General features: G+C 34.0%; 1 protein-coding gene across 4 annotated transcripts; it reads left to right on the plus strand.

Annotated features, from left to right (window-relative positions):
* The first annotated feature begins 638 nt into the window (after window positions 1-638).
* Window positions 639-19,635, plus strand: LOC149426518 (phosphatidylinositol 3,4,5-trisphosphate 3-phosphatase and dual-specificity protein phosphatase PTEN-like). Of its 4 annotated transcripts, XM_089631501.1 has the most exons (11): window positions 668-778; window positions 937-1,746; window positions 3,281-3,453; window positions 5,237-5,378; window positions 6,238-6,336; window positions 6,769-7,019; window positions 7,879-8,077; window positions 11,149-11,246; window positions 11,507-11,660; window positions 16,342-16,471; window positions 18,193-19,635. In XM_089631501.1, exons 2-10 carry the CDS (start codon window positions 1,152-1,154, stop codon window positions 16,464-16,466), a joined length of 1,836 nt encoding a protein of 611 aa, XP_089487627.1. In that variant the 5' UTR covers window positions 668-778; window positions 937-1,151; the 3' UTR covers window positions 16,467-16,471; window positions 18,193-19,635. The 4 variants fall into 4 exon arrangements, with proteins under 4 accessions (XP_089487624.1, XP_089487628.1, XP_089487627.1 ...); XM_089631498.1 differs by having other exon boundaries at window positions 639-1,746; XM_089631502.1 differs by lacking the exon at window positions 16,342-16,471 and having other exon boundaries at window positions 639-1,746.
* Window positions 19,636-20,645: the final 1,010 nt, after the last annotated feature.

Raw genomic sequence — 20,645 nt, forward strand, 5'->3', positions numbered from 1 at the left:
TGAAAATTTGAATGTCTTCTAAGGCAATATATACAAAGCGCTAATCAATAATCTTGGTTCTTTATCATCAACACCTAAGTAACACTGCAAATATTCCTGGGATTTTTTCCTTTTATTGCGAACATTAGTTTTAGTACAATATTACACAAACATTATAAATAAATCATTGCTAATGAGTGGCTTGTCGCCGCTTGTTTTGTACTAAATTCAAATCTCCCAGTGGAAAATGGCTTTTCTAGCTACGTCACGACTTTCTAGCCAATCACCGCTCTACCCCATATTAGAATTACTAGTTTTGAAAACCGCGCCGTTTTGCGCAATCGTCACATTATGTTAGCCACTCTCAAGTTTGGGGTTATGATTCTAGCCTCTGGTTTGACAGTATTGCCATAGTCACAAATGCAAGTAGATTTTCATAAGTGTATTTTCACATACGGTATGGTTCCCTGTGCTGCTGCCACCTGGTGGTATTTTATATAACCGTGTTGAACAAAGAAATTTCTCTCTTTCACTCTCTTGCTCTTTACGAGGACCGAGAAATGAGGTATTTTTCTGTCACTCTCTTGCGAGTTTGGACCTGGTAAAAAGGGACAAGTATAGTGTTCTCGTATCATCACATGAAGTTGTTTCTACCCGCCTGTGATCCTACTGCAAGCGAAGGATGGACGCCATTAATGCAAGATAAATCCTTTCCATTGTGCTAGTTGAGAGCACTTTGTCACTTTTATAATAATTTGTGATATTAATGTTAATAACTTACAGTGATTATGGCTTAGTGGTTAGTTCTTTGACGAAACTAATGGAGTGCCGGCGAGCGGGTCTTCCGGGAGAGTTGCCTTTACTGACTGGGAAGTCTCTCAGAACGTGTGTGACAGTTTCACTTTTGTGATATTTCGTCAGTATGTTGAATAAAATTAATAATATGTTTTCTTTTAGTTACTATTTACGATTATTGGAAGAAAAGAAACTAAATAATGTCGTGTATGTAAAGTGCTTCGATAAACTGAATGTTTGGAAGGCCTTTGGTTTACAATGGGTTCCTTCTTAATTACTCCAGGACAAAGAATGTGGTTTTTTCTTGGCTCATATAGCATTCCCGATGTGATATAGGTTTACGGATGTGAAGTGCCCATCGAATCGCTTACACTTTTATGGGTGTTTGTCTTAGCTGCCACGGAAGGAAACGTAGGGGTTCCGAGAAGAAAAAGTCTGATCTTCAGCTGTGTCAATCCTTAGCTCCCTTACATGAGTGTGTCGGCGAGTGTGATAAAGTGGTGTCGGACCAAACGTCGGCTAGTGCACCCGGGGACACGGGAGACAAGAATCCCATCCATTGGGCCTCGGTAGCTTCTCCGCAGGCCGCCAGTGCTCGAGCGGCCCGGGCCTACTCTATAGACTTCCCCAGTGAAGCGTGCAATGGAACTAGAAAGAGAACCGTACCTAGTTATAAAGAGAATCTTGAGACATTCAATAACTTTTACTCTCATGATAATTCTAATGGAAAACAAGCGATAAATTTATCGAACAGGCATCATCTTGTTTCTATATCTAATAAAAAAGACAATAGTTGTAACAGTAGATGTGATAACTTTTCAACTGATCTCATTCATGTGAAACCGTGCGGTGGTGACAGTGCGACTATGGCAAACACCATTTCTAACATGAAGATGACGAACCCACTCAAGGTGTTGGTCAGCAAGCAGCGGATTCGCTACACGGAGGACGGCTTCAACCTCGACCTGACATGTATCCTTTTTACTGTGACCAATCTATCTATACCTACATCTCATCTGTCAAATACTTAAATGTTTCATATGTCGGATTATGCTTACCCTTTTAACTCGAAGGTGACCTTATCATTTGGTCAATGGGTTTTTAATGTATAGAAAGCCGGTAGCGCTAATCAATCGGAGCAGCACTTTGTGCATACTAACTAGCATAAAACAGTTGAAATATGGTAAAGACCCCCTTGTCAGTAAACTGAGCAACTGCGGTATATTTGAGCCACTGTTAAGTGTTTTTTCAAACTGTTGCTTTCCGACCGTGCTTGGGGGAGTACTAATCTATTTTGTTAAAATAATAGTATGATAGTTAATTCATTTCACATCTATCGAACCCCACATGCAGTTCTATTCATCAGCTGAAAGTAGTTACCATTGCAATGAGCATGAAGCCAATGTAATACCTTTTTAAACTAACCCAATCAAGTTTATTTGCAATGACATTGTCCTTTAATGTAACCATTTTCCACAAATATCCAATGCCTTAAATTTTGCACAATTACCAGATCTGCAGTAGTAAACAAGGGTTAATAAGAATCATTATTTTTGCTCCACATTTATGTGATTCAAAAACAAATAGTGCTTTTAGGAAGGGCCAGCCCTATGCGGGCGCAATTGGAGCAGTCAGCTCCGGGCGCCGAATTGCCAAGGCGCCGAGGCGTTGATAATACCTAACACCTAACAGTTGTAGCACATCACCTTTGAGATTATTTTTCATAAAAACTGCTACACAAAAACACAAATCATCTGAATAATATTGATTACAATGATCGATTACTGATCCCCTACCTAGGCAACTACTGGTTTTGACAAGGGGGCCAAAAAAATTGCTCAAATAGGTTATGTCATCTGTAATTATTGGTGTGAAGTTGTTTTTAAGTAATTTTTTAAATGTTCACTATTTTATCATCGACAAACATGGATACCTATTAAAAGTAGCTAACATTCTCATGTCCATTGATAACTACAGGTCGCTCAATTATCACTTTGAGAACTGTGCAATTTCTGATTTACATATATTTAAAAGTAGTTATGTTACTGTTTTTCTATAATCATTTAAAACTAGCACAATGAAGTCTCTTATGATCTTTTAGCGATACTTGAACTGTAATTTTGTACCTATTGGATCCAACCAAAATAATATAAACTTATTATGAAAAAGAAAGATGCTGTTTTCGGCCAGAGCTCTTTGAAATTCTCTGTCAATACATAATGTCTTATATTTGTATGAAATCATCTTGATTATATTCCTTTTACGCAGTCTCAATATACGCATTTTAGATGGATATGCTATACCAATCAAACGTCAAAAATATCAGAGATGAATAATTATAGCAATTTTATGTATTTATAAGACTTACACCTTTTACGCCATCTACGTTTGTTGAATAAAGATGAGCAGCAATTCATATGAAATGTGTTGTTTATTTCTAGTACTATTATTAGTATTCCCATTGCACAACATTATTAAAGTTCTTCCTTAACCTCTATAAATCCAGATATAACAAATAATATTATAGCGATGGGATTTCCTGCTGAGAAGGTGGAGGCAATCTACCGCAACCATATTAACGACGTTGCTAGATTTTTAAAAGCCAAACATACTATATATTATAAAGTTTATAGCCTATGTTCAGAAAGAACTTATGATATCAATAAATTTGATAACAGAGTAAGCATTCCATTTTCATAATAATTATTAACTTCCAATGTTGTATAACTTATGTAAACACTAGTTCTGATACCTTCCAGGTTTCAGGGATATCCTATTCATTGTTGCTATGTGAATTGGTGGTCAGAGGAGATTGTTCATGGGAAGATAATCTTTATATTTTTTCTATTGCATTAAGATTTTGACACAATATAACATGATCAAACCTTAGTGTGCCGAGACATTCACCGTGGATTTCCTAGTAACTCAATACACTTATTGGTTTTATGGTATTTTGAATCTTAAAAAATGCTCCTGGCGTACAATTTTTTTATTCACATGTCAAGGAAATAATGTATCTTAATATTATTCTAGTTTGTCATTTAGTCACTTGCAAATGTTTATTTTTTCTGTGAAAAAATGTATGCAAAATTCTTCGTCGAAAAAATATCAGAATTTTTCGTTTTCAAAGTTATAAAAGGTACTGTATTTATTTACCGTAAAACCTCTTATCGTCGGTGTAGCGAAAGAAGTGAAATTATTGTCTTTTTTTTTTAAAATAAAACTTTGAGGGCAAGAAGACATCATTTGGCTAAAGAACCACAGCTTTGTAGGAAAGATGTCATTAATAGTACAAAATGTAATTTTATTAAAAATAGAAATCACCAGATTACTTAATGACTTTATATTTTCTTTGAATGTTACTTAATGACTTCTTGCGCTACACTGACAATATGACATATTTTTATATTGTCTTTGAATGTTACTTAATGACTTCTTGCCCTACACTGACGATATGACATATTTTTATAGTAAAGAATGCCTTTTTAGCTGGAAAATATAAATAAATCTCAAGAATATTTAATACGTCTTCGTTACATTGTATTTTTTATAAATTAGATAGAAAAAAAAAAATTCCTTAGAAACTAGATAGGATACATATATTATTTTTTGTAAATATGTAAACACATTTATCTCGTAAGTCATTACCATTTACTAAAACATAATTTTGAAAAAAAACAAGTAAGTTATTACAAAATTGGCATTAGTCGACATACAGCAGGCGATTGGCATTTATCCCCGACATCCTAGGGGTTAAATCGTTGCCCTTGTAAAACTTTTTAGATGAAGAAGAAATTTTTAGATGTGATAAAGGAATTAACCATTGATTCTCAAAATGTTGGAACCGAAGAACTCCTTTAAATCGCATACGCCCCTCTTCTAGCCAGATATTTGTCCAAACTAAAACCTACAATATAGTAAGGCTTATTATTTAATTGAATAGTGCTAATCTTACTAGCACGGGATAAATATAAAAGTAGAACTGAAAAGAATACTTACTTCTTTTTTATTGCCATGCACTATTTTGGCAGCTGGTGTCTAATGCGTTAAAAAACTACAGTCCCGCAATTTGTGCAATTATCAATACCTTGTTATATATAGCACATTAATATAATTATATGACTACTTCATTTCCTGTTGTAGAACTAGGTGCATAATTATGCACACTGTGATGGCCGTGTTGTTTCACTTGGAATTTAGTTGAATTTGTATTTTTTGTCCAAAAAATTTTTTGAACTCTATTTTGACATTTGAAATGAAAAACATTCCAAACTGTTTCAATAAGTAAATGATGGGAAACGTGGCAGGTTTTACTGACACTTAAACTAACAGTTTTAAGATTTGTGTTAATGATACCTTACGTGTTTTAGGTATCTGTATATCCATTCGATGATCACAACCCTCCGAAAATTGTATTAATGATACCTTAAGATTTGTATTAATGATACCTTACGTGTTTTAGGTATCTGTATATCCATTCGATGATCACAACCCTCCGAAAATTGAACTCATCCGATCTTTTTGTAAAGATGTGCACACGTGGTTATCAGCCAATCCTGAGAATGTTGCTGCCATTCACTGTAAAGCAGGAAAAGGCAGAACTGGTAAATCATTTGTTTTATGACCTTCCTCTGCTAGACCAAGTCTGTGTAGAATTAATTGCATAAAACATGAGAGAATTAGAAAATAAAGTAGTGGCAGAGATTTCCACAGTTTGGTGGGTGTGTCCATGATGATGAGGGTTGCTTGCCACTTGTCACTTACCACACTTTGTCCAATTGACCATTCCAGAGTGTACCTTCTTAAGTGAGTCACGGTGTTAACATTGTTATTGTGAATAATGATGGGTAGAGGCAATATCCGTGGCTAGCGTGGTTAAAATACCACTCTGTAAAATCCCTGCTTCCCGACTGTTTTCCTGGCAACCTCAAATTTATGTGACTTGTACATACCATATAGTTGTAAGGCTAAAAGGTAAAATATGACTATGCTTAGGAGATAAGAATGTCAATACATAATTAATAAAATGTTACATGAAAATTGAAATCTACATTTTTTGCTTTACTGTTTATAAGCAATCATCACATTTTTTTAGTGTTGCTTGCTTTCAAATGCAAAAAAAATGCTTTCCGTTACTGGGACTCGAATTGGGGGTCTCGTGTTATACCTACAAATTTTCTACTTCATAGTTGTCCATCCCCTAGGTACTTGGGGGAACCTGCCAAATTGAAAAATAAACACTTTATTTCCCAATTGTTTTGAGTCTGGCTGTGGCATATTTTTTGTCTGCGTTGTATTTTAAGGATGTTTAATTTTCAACCGTATTATTTAATTGTTTTTGCGCTGATCATCCGAAAGAATATACAATACCACTTATTTTCTATTTATTATGTTTTATCACTCACATATCAACAATGGGCCGGGTGAGTAAATAATGTATTAATGAAGTATTTTGTTTTCAAGGAACAATGATTTGCTGCTACATGCTGCACATAGGTCAGTTCAAAACTGCCGATGATGCCCTCAATTATTACGGCCAGAAAAGAACACACGACAGAAAAGGTATTTTATTTAGTAGATACCATCATTTGATAGACATCTTTTATGTAATATGATGATGCCATGAAATATATTTCTTTGAATACTAATTATTAGTTATCTTTAAACTGTTGCCTATGGAATCTCTCTGTTGATAAAATAAGAGTTTTAGAAACTGTAAATTAATTTTTAAATTTCAAAATACAAAAACATCCAAAAATTAAATCCTTCTTCAGATTCATAAACCGGTTGTAATAAAATTCTTTGGTCACCAAACTAAGATTATAGAAATATAATATATCATTTATATGGATGATATAAGAGTACTGGTAGATAGTGGCAGTTACAATACAATTGCTTGCCCGTGACAATGTTGTTATTTTACCCTCTGATAATAAAAATCTTTATATGACAGTTATGTAGATGTTATTACAACACCTTTAATGTATGTTTCAGGTGTGACGATACCCTCCCAGCGGCGATACGTTGAGTACTACGCAGCCCTGCTGGCGATGGAGGGGCGGGTGGGAAACTCCGGGGCCATGGCAGTGGGGGAGGGAGCCGAGGGCCCCGCCAGCCCCATGGACCTGTACCCGGGGCCCTCTCTTCTCATCCTGGAGCTGCTCATCAAGTTTCCGCCCGCACTCAATGGGGGCCAGAGCATCCTGGAGTTTTTGGTCTCGGAAGCCAACCACGCCGTGCAAAAGGTAAATTACCATTTCAACTTTACTATGTACCAAGTATTTATAAGTCCATGTTGATTGGATGAATTGCTCAGACATAATGGTGCCAAGAACATTATATTAAACTGAGGTTTCCTGAAAACAACCTATAACATTTCATTTCTACTATGCACTATGAACTATAAAATTATTAATGGAATTTTAGACAACTCTGATTTATTGAGTCTAATCTCCTTCAACATATCAACTAGAACTACTCAATCGAAAATTCTTTTTAATTGCAACAATAATATGAGGACTGAGTCATTTAAGATACTCGCTTGTACCTAGATTGCATACAGCTGGCAACACTTTCGCAGAAATTGTAGATGTGTTCAACTGCACGGAATATAGTTACAATAAGGCTATAATAACATATCTCGGTAATAATTACAATTAAGGTTAGGTTCTAAAATTTTACTTTTGATTACTGTTCCACTAAATTATTATGCACATTTTATCACATGTTTGTAAAAGCCCATATGGGCGTATAATATACATAAAAATAAATAAATGTATTAATATTTGGCTCCATGCAAAACAGAATATTGAAGAAAAACAATAAACCTAACCTATTTTTATCATGTTCTGTTTTGTTACTGTTCTATTTTATCTGCTTACCTATTATTACAGGTCTACCTTATATTTCTCCCGTAATAACTTAGTTTTCAAGAAGAGGGGTTTTCTAACAGTTATTAGTTTTAATTCATAATATGCATTACATAATTTAATGTAACATTAACTACAATATTCTCCATACTCATTAATTCAGTTGGACAAAAATAAATAAATATCAGGAATAGGTTTTAACTGTTAACTGTTAACCGAGGGACTCTGATTGCAGGTATCTCTGGGCTGTCACGAGGTGAAGAAGGGTGCATCCGACATCCGCATGCGACTGGATCGCTGTACCCCTCTGGTAGGGGACATCAAGGTGGAAGTGTACAACAAACCCAAGAAGGAGAAGCTCTTTCACTTCTGGTTCAACACCTTCTTTGTGACGCACGAAGTGAACGCTGTCAGGGAAGATAGTGAGCAAGATGGTAAATATTATATTTCACGCACAAAGTGTCTAACCATTGTCTGATAACCATTCAAATACAAATACAGTGATAATCTTTTCTGAAAGCTTTTTTGTGGTATGTGAAAAAAGCCTCCTATGTGGGAAAGAACCGTATACTATATGGATTGTAAATTAGGTCAATTTTCGAGGAACCAAGCAAACAAAATTTCTTCAGGTCTCTGGCATATTCTGTCAGAAGGTCAGAGTATTTCCGCTTTGCAATAAAATCCAAGTAATTAAATCTTGATTCATTAATCGGTTGTAATAAAATTCTAAATTAATTATTTCTAAATGTATCTGAAAAAAAAAAATGTTTTTGAAATGTAATGCAATACGCTTTCAAATTTCATTATTAGAAATAAACATAATTTTTGAAAATTAAAAATGTTAATGCAAACATAAAATTTTTATAGTGGAAAAAAAACTTTTTATTATACAAATGTATTATAATGTCATGATGGTACATCACTCTGCCTTTTTTGTCATTTCTTTTAAAAATAATTAATAAAAATTCACGAAGTTTCATAATTTTTTTTCAAATTGCAGAAACTTTGGTTTAATAGAGGTGTTTATTTCAATTATTCTGTTGTTGACTTTTAGATTTGAATATATAGCTTGGTGTTTTCTCTTTCTAACACCATTTAGATCATATTTATAATTATGACAGTAAGGAAGACAACGATTTCTATGAGACCTATATGAGCTGTTCCCAAAAGCGGACGAATTAGCCTGAGGGATTAAGAGGAACGTCTGCACAGTTTGTCATACAAAAATTAAATTTTGATGTGCGGCCAAATACCCAACTAAGCTGAAAAATCATTTTTTTTAATCAAAAGGTATAGCAAATATCAAGTATGAATATGTGCTATTTTATTTGTTTGTGTTTTAAATTATAAAATATAGGCCATCAAAGAATTCCTTTTAATATGGTTTTGTAGGTAACTTTTGCAATTTGTTATGATTTAATTGTAAATACAGTCAAACTTGGCTATAGCGAGTTCACGGCTATAATGAGCAATTACAAAACTATATTTTAGTTCAGCCTTATCTTCATATAATTGTTGACTGCTATAACGAGGTCGATTGACTCATATACCGTGGAAATAGATTTGTCAACAAAATTTCTGAATACATGAATGGGTCGTTGGGTCTGAAAAAATAGTTGGGTATTATTCAAGAATTTCCTATCCCGTTAGGGACCAATACCTATTGTTATGGCACTACCTGTGTAATATTGTCGGCTATATGAACCTTGTTTGTAATTTAAATTTATGCCCATCAAAACGCTTTCATTTGATATCATCATATTTGTATAGTAAATAGTGCCAAATTATTTTATAAATACAAACTATCTTTAACTTGCAAATAATTTCCAAAGTTGCCTTTAAAAACATGAAAAATAGAAATCTTTAATGGCCTATATTTTATAAGTTAAAACACAAATAAATAAATAAAGTAGCGCATATTCGTACTAGAAATTTTACCTTATGATTAAAAAAATAATTTTTTAGTTTCTTTCGGTATTTTGGCCTCAACTGAACAAATGTGTTGAAAGTGCCGATATCACCCATTACATATTTGTATTCACTAATATTGTTGATTCTCTTCATTAGTGAGGAGAATTCCCTCCATTAGAAATAAGTGTAAGGAGAATATATGTACCTTAAAGCTGAGAGGGCTTCCGGTCACATTTTTTGCAAAATTGAGATATCAATATTATTTTGTTAATGCCGAAAACATTGGAGCCTTCTGGTTTGCATGTTTTTAACTCTAAATTCAAACAAGATTTGAAAACATTGAAGCCTTCCGGTTTGCATGTTTTTAACTCTAAATTCAAACAAGATTTGAAAACATTGAAGCCTTCCGGTTTGCATGTTTTTAGCTATAAATTCAAACAAGATTTGAAAACATTGAAGCCTTCCGGTTTGCATGTTTTTAGCTATAAATTCAAACAAGATTTGAAAACATTGAAGCCTTCCGGTTTTCAATGTTTTAGCTATAAATTCAAACAAGATTTGAAAACATTGAAGCCTTCCAGTTTGCATGTGTTTAGCTCTAAATTCAAACAAGATTTGAAAACATTGAAGCCTTCCAGTTTGCATGTGTTTAGCTCTAAATTCAAACAAGATTTGAAAACATTGAAGCCTTCCAGTTTGCATGTGTTTAGCTCTAAATTCAAACAAGATTTGAAAACATTGAAGCCTTCCTAAATTCAAACAAGATTTGAAAATATAAAAGCTGGGAAGTCCAGAAGAAATATTTGTAAAGCGAGCTTAACGTCTGTAAGATGTATGGTTTGTTTCGGAGCGAGCCCGAGCTGATGTAAATGGCTGTAAATATTATTATAGTATAAAATAAAGTCACTATCCGCGTCTGTATGTTTCTGTGCTTAGTTCTTCTCAACGATGCGACGGATTTTGATTGGGTTTTCACCATCATTTAAAGAATTTCTTCCGGAAGGTTTATATATATATATATATATATAAACAGGTGGGGTAAAACCAATGTCATAATGTGAATATGCCATAATTTTTGCAAATGGTCACAATAGGGTCCCGCTCAATAATACGATATACGCTAAACAAAATATACTGTGGGGGTTACTGCCAAAAGTCGGTAACTTACAAATACATGTTTGGGAGTAAACTCAATTTTAAAGTTTGATCTTCATTATATGGTAAGGGTTTTGGGATATAATGTTACTGTTCATTTAAAAAAAATCATTAAAGTGTTGTTTTTTTATACAAACATGCTTAATTTTGTAATTCTTGTGCATTTTTTTCTTGTCTTGTATTGTAAAATAATGAAGTTACAAAGTTTCATAGAAAACGCAGTAGCTAAAAACCTACTTCACGACATAGGGAACACAAACTTATTCCAGACACATTATAATACATAAGCATTAAAATCATCACTAACTCAAAAAACCAAAAATGTACTTAACCTTTGGCAGTAACCTGTGATAATTGAAAAAATAAACACAATATGATCCATTAACTTTATCTTGTTTTAACACTGAATGATTATTTCAATAAAATATATTTTTTCCAGGTACTTTAATAACCACTTTTAGATTAACTTTGGATAAATGGCAGTTAGACGTAGCACATAAAGATAAACGGGATAAAATATACAGCCCAGGCTTCATGGTGAGTTTTATTATAAATAATTTATGAAGGTTATCGAGATGCTTTAAATTGAATTATTACTTTGATTTCCTAAGTATTGCTTTACATTATGTTAACTATCCATACAAAATCTTTATGTAGATTAATATTTAAGCCATCAATACCTCGTGGTAGAACCATTTTGAACCCAATTACAGAAAGTACGTGTTGAGTACAAGATATAATAAGTATTTAATAGTATCAGGGAAGTGTTTGATTTTAGGAATGACTGTGTGTTACAGGTCCAGCTGCTAGTGCAGCGCATGCCGGAGAATACGGCGTGGGGACTGGGCAGCACGGGCGGACTGCGCGGCTCTCCCACCTCCCTGTCGCACTCCTCCAGCGCAGAGGAGGACAGCGAGGACTCTCTGGAGCCCGAGGAGGGCTGGGACTCTGGTGAGGCGCGGCGCCTGTCTTCCCCCCACCCCCTTCACCGCTTGCCCCACACCCGCCGCCTCTCCACCCCACTCTTCACTCACTCTCGCTCCTTCCGTTAGCACACAACCAACCAACATAACTTGACTCCTCTCCCTTCTCACAACCCTCATAACTTCTCTTTATTTATAGTCCCGTCCTAAGGCACTACTCGGTAAAAGTGAGCAACTTATTCATTAGCGCCACTTTAGCAAAGGTATTCATTTCTAAGATAAGGCAGTATGATGCTATCAGCCTTGTTGCTATGCTATCATTGTGGTGCAGTATACTATTAGCCTATTCTATACTACGCTTAACATCAGTCATATTATGATTTGCGAACAATGTGTTCTGCATATGCCTGTTATCTTATATGAAACGAGAATGCGGTGAAAAGGTTAAATCAAACAATATTGTGATAATGCCTTGCAGTCCTGGTCAAGCTTCAACAGTAAATTTATGACCTTTGACAATTTATAAGGACCTCTTGCTTACATACGAATATGTATTTACTCTTCTCAAGCCTCGTAGAGATTTTGCATATCATTTAACTTCTTACACTGATAATATACATCTTCCACCCATCTGAGGAGTAATCTTACTGACTGTAGAGAGAAAATCTATCTCTTAAGTGTACGTACGTAATACTTCAATTTGGACCATTGTGCACTGTAATTACTGGTGGAATAGCTTATGGAAATTATTCCAATGAAAAATCGTAAATTGTATCTTGAAACGTAATAAAACTCATGGCTCATTAGTAGTAACACCTCACAGGGTTTTACCTTTAAACCAATCATATATTTAGTGTTTTTTTTTGTTCCGCTTTCTCAATGAAAATCAAATCAATTGTGGAGAAATATTAAATGTTATTTCTCATCTCATTAAAATAATGTTTATAAGACCTACTCCATATATCCATTATAATATTCTATATTGCGGTAGAAAAATTTCCATTCTTTGAACATTTCCTCCATTAGTATACTATTCTTACTAAAAAAATATCTATTCAAAGTTGAGATGATTTGAAACTTGCCCGTATTTAATTTAGTATATACGAATATACACCTAAATGTGTAATAGTATTACCATATTGGCGTAGATGCGAAGTTTGTCTCGTCCTGTTCTCCTTTTATACAGTAGAACCCTGTTAATTCCAAATTCACCGCACCTCCAAATCCAAATTTGGAATGAACAAAGCCCAAAGTAATTAGGTGTTTTTTAGCATTATCGGGGTCTGAATCAACTGGATTCTACTGTACTTCCTACTCAAATCCTTATACATACATGTCGTACTATTCTTGTAGGCGGTACAACCATTCTGAATTCTCCCTATCATCCCTTTGTTCTAATTCCTCCGTGCCTGAGTACTTTGTAATATAATTATATTCTGTTAAGTTAGTTGAGTTAAGCCGTAAATTTTATAAAAATAGTTTTATTAAACCCTTTTCCATATTGATTGATAGTAATAAGAAATATAAATGAATTTAAGATATATACGTTTACAAATTACTCTAATGCATTGAATGTGTTATAAATATGAAATAAATATATTTGTGAAGCATACGCTATTTGAATTTTTCATGAAATAACATATATATAAATATTGTGCTACCCTGGAAAATACCAAGCAGTCAAGTGCATTCATTATAAAACCAAAGCAGCTAAAACAATGGTGTAGAATTTATTTAAAGTCACGTCTTACAATGATCACCTACAACGGGAAAACACTATATTTTCAAATGACAGTGTTGATTCTTAGTATAATATCCACTTTTATTTTATGTACAGTGGGTGGCCAAATTATTAGTTAAACATGCAAAAATTACATTCTTATCGATTTGAAGTTGTATAATATTTTTAAATAGAGGGATTTTATTTGTTTTCATTAGGTATTTATTTTACGATTAAAAGTTATGTGTATTTGAAAACTTTAGAAAAATCTCTTAATATATAGTGGAACCTCCCTCGTCGTCAGTTAGAGTTGCCATTTTTACAAGGATTCTTTCGTAATCCTCTAACTGGCTAGGGCTTATAACAATACCCTTTCATGTGTCTGGCTAACTAGACTAACTTCGCACTCCTAACTAGCGCAACTCCTTCGTACATTTTCTCCTATTTTTCAGGCAGATGTCACAAATTTTTCGATCATTTCGAAACGCGGTGAATCGTTTTCTTCCTAATTTTTAATTCCGATATTTTTCTATCAAGTTTATTAATAAATTTATATATGTGCATTAAAAGCTGTTAATTCTTAAATAATAAGAAATAACTCCATTGTAACTAATAATTTGGCCATCCGCTGTATGTATTTACATTTATTTAATCTCACTTCTGCTTGTATGTAGAAGCATCTATAGTTGGGCCATCAATTGGATATTATCAAATGAAATGCTTTACTTATCATTTGACCAGGTAAATGAAGTGCATTTCAACGTAGAAAATAATTATATGTACATCTAATTTAATGATGTATTTTTTAACTCGCATACTGCATCTCCCAGCTCAGCAATATGTATGTAATAGCGGACTTCATAATTACCAATGATCTATCGTGTCATCAATATTAAAATAAGATATCCTTTCATAGTCCATTATAGTAACTAATCTGAACAGTCATAATTGAAATATTGCATGTAATATATAACAACGGTATTATTAAAAACTGTAAGCATTGTCACTCAATTGCTCTGGGCCACAACAGTGAACCGAGTAGACTTGCGATCGCGCTTAAAAACTGTTCCGAGTTACTCACTCATTTATTTAATTTACCGTTCTGTAGAAAATTTCTTATTCTTTTGCCCCGTATGGCCACTGAATTCTTCTTTCTTTTAACATTCAACGACATCAAATAACCCGTTTAATTGAAGCTAATTGGATAAAGTAAGTTTTTTTTTATTCAAATGAATAATTTATTTATGATAAGTGTGTATGCAGCTTTAGATTGTCGATTATGTACCAGAAAATAAGATTTTTCTACCCTGAAGGTCTGTAATTTTGAACATTTCAGGCAGATTTTATACCTGTTTTTGGTGTCGAAATCGAAAGAAGAGGAATGAATCTAAGATTACAATTTCTAAAATAATATGCTTATCTCCCATGAAGTTTAAAAAAATCTTTCTTGCTGACAAACTGCTTTGGCAGTTTAGCGGGTATAAATAATAAAAAAAATAAAATTATATGTAAAAATGATGTCACCTCCTTATTTATCTATGACAAACAATTGATACGTCGCGGTGTCGGTGGTTTGTTCCAGGGCAATCCTGACAACTTTTCGTAAAACGCGGGGCATTTGAGTGGATATAGGCAGAACATGGAGTCAATAATTTATTGTAGAACAAAAGTATTGGGTATTTATCAAAGTAGTATATTATATTCGTCTCTTACTTTGGGAGCTGTGATTTGTGCAAATAAGTTCTGTTTGCCGGTTAGATGGAGCTTATTTAAGCCAATTCCAGGTGATCAGAATCTATTTGTGCCAGTAGCGTCTCACTTGTGTTGGAACTGTAGCTCGGGTATTGGTTCAGTTTGTGCATGAATATTGTATAATGTCGACAGGTTCGTTTTTAGCAGACCTCTCCCATAGAGTAACTCTTTGAACTGTAGAGATGTGGTACTTGCGGGTGACAGAGACTTTATTCACCGCCTCACAAAACAAAGTACCACAGACTTGAGAAATACATATGTACTGTTTTATACCTTTGAACTGTAGAGATGTGGTACTTGCGGGTGACGGAGACTTTATTCACCGCCTCACAAAACAAAGTACCACAGACTTGAGAAATACATATGTACTGTTTTATACCTTTGAACTGTAGAGATGTGGTACTTGCGGGTGACGGAGACTGTATTCACCGCCTGACAAAATAAATTTAATTCATGTCATCATTTGAGAAATACATATATACTGTTTTATATCTTAATGCAAAGTTAATTCATCTCATCATTATATATTATGTTACATTTGGAGTCAACGCCAATAAACCATGTTACACTTGGAAATCATCACATACCTTTGAATGTCTGTTCGAATGAACACTAACTGCTGCATTACTTTTAACAGTTTGTTGTTTCACCAATAACATTGGGATTGTGCATCCACACTTGAATAATCATAAGGAAAGTGACATGAAACTTGACATGCCGCATGCTCGTCGTCCAATGGCAATACAACTTCACACTGAATATCTTCCAAGTCCATCAACCTCCTATAATATGAAACTGCGCCAGTATGGTTGCATTTAAATTAATAATCGATTTATTTTTATCTTTATCTCAGTTTTCTGTTTGTAAATATATGCATAGGATAAATAGTAAATTAAGTTTTTCATTGTGATTGATGACATGCATAATATTACATTATTTATTTTTATTTGTTGGTAAAAACCAGCCATATTGTGACTATATTTAGTGGTTAAAACAAAAAGTATTTTCATAATAAATTATCCTTTTTTTTTAATGGTGATTTCTTGAAATTAATTGATATCAAGAATATGCCACAAATGAATTAGTTGTTGAATAGTTGCTACATATTGTTAGTAACCTTGTGTTAGTATGGGCGTGTGACAGTGGGACAGTGAGACGGGAGTGAGATGGAGAAGTACAGATAGAGGTACAATGAGCGTGTGTAAGCTAATGTGTGACGGTTGGTTGTGTGGTGCAGCGGTGGTGGAGCTGGGCGAGAGCGCGGGTGCGGCCCTCCTAGGACGCTACCGCCTTCTGTCGGAGCCAGACCTGGAGTTGGACTCTCAGCAGCGGCCCGATGTGGACCGGATGCTCCAAGCTTGATCACAGTAATGTGTCGCCCGTCTCTTGTCTCTTTCCTATTTGTTTTGCATTCACTCCGGATTAACCCTTGGACTAATACAGCTAAGCTCGCATTTGCCCCTTTTATCTTTTTTTCCGCTTGTCCATTACTTGCAACCACTTGTCTGTGTGTATTGTTTCATTCATATTTTCATTTCAATTATTTTGTTCATGGATTCCTAGCAATGTGTTTCTAAGTTTTTTTTATCACTACATATTTGTATCCTCGTAATTTTCATCAGTCTTTAAAAAGTTCTAATTTATTGCATTCATTATTGTTTTAACATTCATTATGTTTTGGAAAACTCCTTAGGACTTGACCAAAGGTTATTTTGTTCAACTACAGTTTTTCTTTTCTATCCTTTTTATCATTCATTGATTTCTATTCACTCATGCTTTTCAAAATCCAATCAATTTCAGTATTTTTTCAATGTTTTTTTTACACAAATTAAAAAAGGAAATTTTCTTGTATAAAGTTGAAAATATGCAGCACTTAAATATTTTTCCTTTAAAACACAATCATCATTACGCTTTCTTCCCATTTTAAAATACTTATTTAACACGAGCTAATAAAAAATGTTAATAAAACATTCAAACCTTCATGGAATTTTTGTTATTAATTAATTAATTAGCAATAACTTCCCGTCCGTGCTATGAAATTCTTTATTGACCCTTTGTATGCGGACTACACAGCAGTTGGGTTGCGAGCGGCAGTGGCCTGTACGTGGACGTCACAACTGAACACTTGTCTTGTGAACATGCGCGGCGTACAGGAGCATCTAGCATCAAAATGTCACTTTTAACTTTCAAGAGTTAACAAGGTGAACTAAATATTTCTGTTTTGATTAAAATCATTAGCTGCAAAAAGATAAACCGGTAAAACATTTCTTTTTTTAATCTTCTACTGCATATTTAAGATTTCCAAATCGTTACTTTTATATAATGTAATGTTTCTTAAGGTCTCTGGCAAATAGTATTGTTGATGGCATTTATTCTTTCTCATGCTTAATTATTAAACACCCTAGTTCGGTATTTGTATTTTTCGCTTTATTCTTGTTCCGTTACTTTTTGTTTTGCACTCTTTTTATTTGTATGAGATAATTTGTTAAGTATAAGTTAATGGTGATGGTATACACACGTTTATATTAGAGTCAACTCTTTGGTTGTGGATACCTTTATTTCTTATTTTTAGTATTTAAAAGCATTACATAATATCTACTAAAGTGCATATGTATATTTATAGCAGAACAATATATCTAGTATAATGTGGTTTGGGATTCAAACCTTGAAAGCTTGATCAAATATATAATATGAATTCAATTAGATAACAAAATGACAATTATACTCGCGCACTCTCGACAGACTGATAGTTACGATGATTTCTTATGTTTTTGTTTTAAATTTATCAACTTGTATTTCATAATATATCATTATTTGACCTTGCACCTGTGATTATTTTAATGGTAATCATTGGAAAGTTTTCTAAATGGAAAATGCTTATATACATGCTAACTTCACAGCTTGTACCTCTTTTTGAACCTGTCAATCTAGTCTCCCAGAAATGAATTAGTTTGAAGGTCCATAAAGAACAAGCCACCGCAAGTAAGAGGAGCACCTGAACACAGTGCTGTGCCTGTTAGTGTTGTCTGTCGTGTTGCTAGCTTTGTGTGGGTTGAGGGAAGTGGCTTACCATGTGCTGTCTTTACAGGAGAATCCACCTACCTGTGAGGAACCCACCCATGAGGAGTAAAGTATATGCAGAATGTTGTCCACTTGTTGATGTGCCATTTTGCAACGTTTAACTGCTAAGACTGCTTGAGGAGATGCCAGTGCCGAAGGGAGTGTCGGTGACCAGTGACCGACCGGAGCCCAGTGCCCAGTACCCAGTACCCAGTACCCAGTACCCAGTGTGTGAAGAATCAAGCAGTTAGTGTTCCATATTGTACATTGTTGTAATTTTTTTACAAATATGTGAGTCAGAGAATGACGGACCTTTAAATAATGTATGATTTGTTTGTCATTATAAGTTACTTTAATATGTAATAGGTTAATTAGAATACTGAACGCTAGTGTGCTTTTTGTTTTGTTGCTTTCTTAATATGTCGATCACATATTTGATCTCAGAGATTTTGCAGTTTTATTTTATTGAATATTTGTTATGAATGGAGGACAGTTCTGTATTTCTATTAAATGTAATTGATCAAGTGAAAGTGACATTTATCTCTGATATAATAATCTCATGCATTCTCTCACTTTGAAGATCGTTATCTTATTTGTACCTGCATAAATATTTTATGGCTTTGAAACAGTTTTTTTGTTTAATGTGTTTAAGATAGGATCATTGGTAATTATTATTTGTAATAATTGTTAGATCATACATAATACTCTGACTGGTTGGAGTAGCTTCTCCCAACGCAGTACGCAGGGTGCTGGGAGAATTACATCAGGAATGCGAATGCCGTACCGTACCGTACCGATACCAATGCCTTGTTACAATTGTATAATACATTGTTTTTTCTGCATTCGTTTATCTATTTAAACTTATGTTTAAAGCAAGAATAAATAAATATATTATGTGTTAATAATTTAATTTGACTTGTTTTATAGTAATCGTTGTGACTGTAATGTGGTATGATTATTTGCACTTTTATTTTCCTACTAGTGGATAGTATGGATTTTATTATTGAAAGTGTATTCTTTGAAAACTTTACATTCATAAAGTTATTTTTGTAAATGCATACCGCCAGAGTGCAGATTTTTTTGGATCTTCAGTATCTGTAAATTTATATATGCATACCTTTAGATTACAGATGTGTGTTGATCTTCAGTATCTGCAATTTTATATATGCATTCCTTCAGAATGCGGACGTGTTGATCTTCAGTATCTATAAATTTATATATGCATGCCTTTAGATTACAGATGTGTGTCGATATTCAGTATCTGCAATTTTATATTTGCATACACCTTCAGAGTCAGTGGCGGCTCGTGATTTTTGGGTGTACTAGAGTGCTAATATTACAAAAATGGCATTATTGATGTTGTTGTAGGTGAAAACATTTTTTTTTTGAAATTTCGATTTTTTGTATGAAGATTTTCAGGAAATCCGTGCGGCGCACTGCCAAACTGAACTGAATTTCCTGAAAATCTTCACACAAAAAATCGAAATTTCAAAAAAAAAAAAAATCGTTTTCAGCTGAAACAACATCAAAAATGCTTTTTTTTAAATATTAGCACTCTAGTACACCCAATATTCACGAGCCGCCACTGTTCAGAGAGCAGAAGTGTTAATCTTCAATATGTATCTGCAATTTTATATTTGCATACACCTTCAGAGTCAGTGGCGGCTCGTGATTTTTGGGTGTACTAGAGTGCTAATATTACAAAAATGGCATTATTGATGTTGTTGTAGGTGAAAACATTTTTTTTTTGAAATTTCGATTTTTTGTATGAAGATTTTCAGGAAATCCGTGCGGCGCACTGCCAAACTGAACTGAATTTCCTGAAAATCTTCACACAAAAAATCGAATTTTCGAAAAAAAAAAAAAATCGTTTTCAGCTGAAACAACATCAAAAATGCTTTTTTTTAAATATTAGCACTCTAGTACACCCAATATTCACGAGCCGCCACTGTTCAGAGAGCAGAAGTGTTAATCTTCAATATGTATCTGTAATTTTATACGTATATGCATACCTTTAGAGTGCAGATGTGTTGATCTTCAGTATCTGCAATTTATAAGATAAGAGGGTGGGAGCATACATAGGACTAGTGGTATCTAATGCATGTACAGAAGAATCTGTGGCATCTAACGTATGTGCAGTAGAATTTGTGACATTTCTAATGTATATACAGCAGAATCTATGGTATCTCTAATGCATGTACAGCAGAACTGTGGAATCTAATGTATTTGCAGTAGAATTTGACATTTCTAATGTATATACAGCCGAATCTATGGTATCTCTAATGCATGTACAGCAGAACTGTGGAATCTAATGTATATACACCAGAATCTATGGTATTTCTAATGCGTGCACACTGGAATCTGTTGTATCTCTAGCACAGAATCTGTGGAAATTAATGTATTTGCAGTAGAATCTGTGACATTTTTAATGCATTTTCAGCAGAATCTGTGGAATCCAATGCATGTACAGTAGAATCTGTG

This window comes from Hesperophylax consimilis, chromosome 1 (assembly GCF_061612785.1).
Source record: "Hesperophylax consimilis isolate HC1 chromosome 1, BYU_Hcon_1.0, whole genome shotgun sequence".
NCBI classification, from domain to species: Eukaryota; Metazoa; Arthropoda; class Insecta; order Trichoptera; family Limnephilidae; genus Hesperophylax; species Hesperophylax consimilis.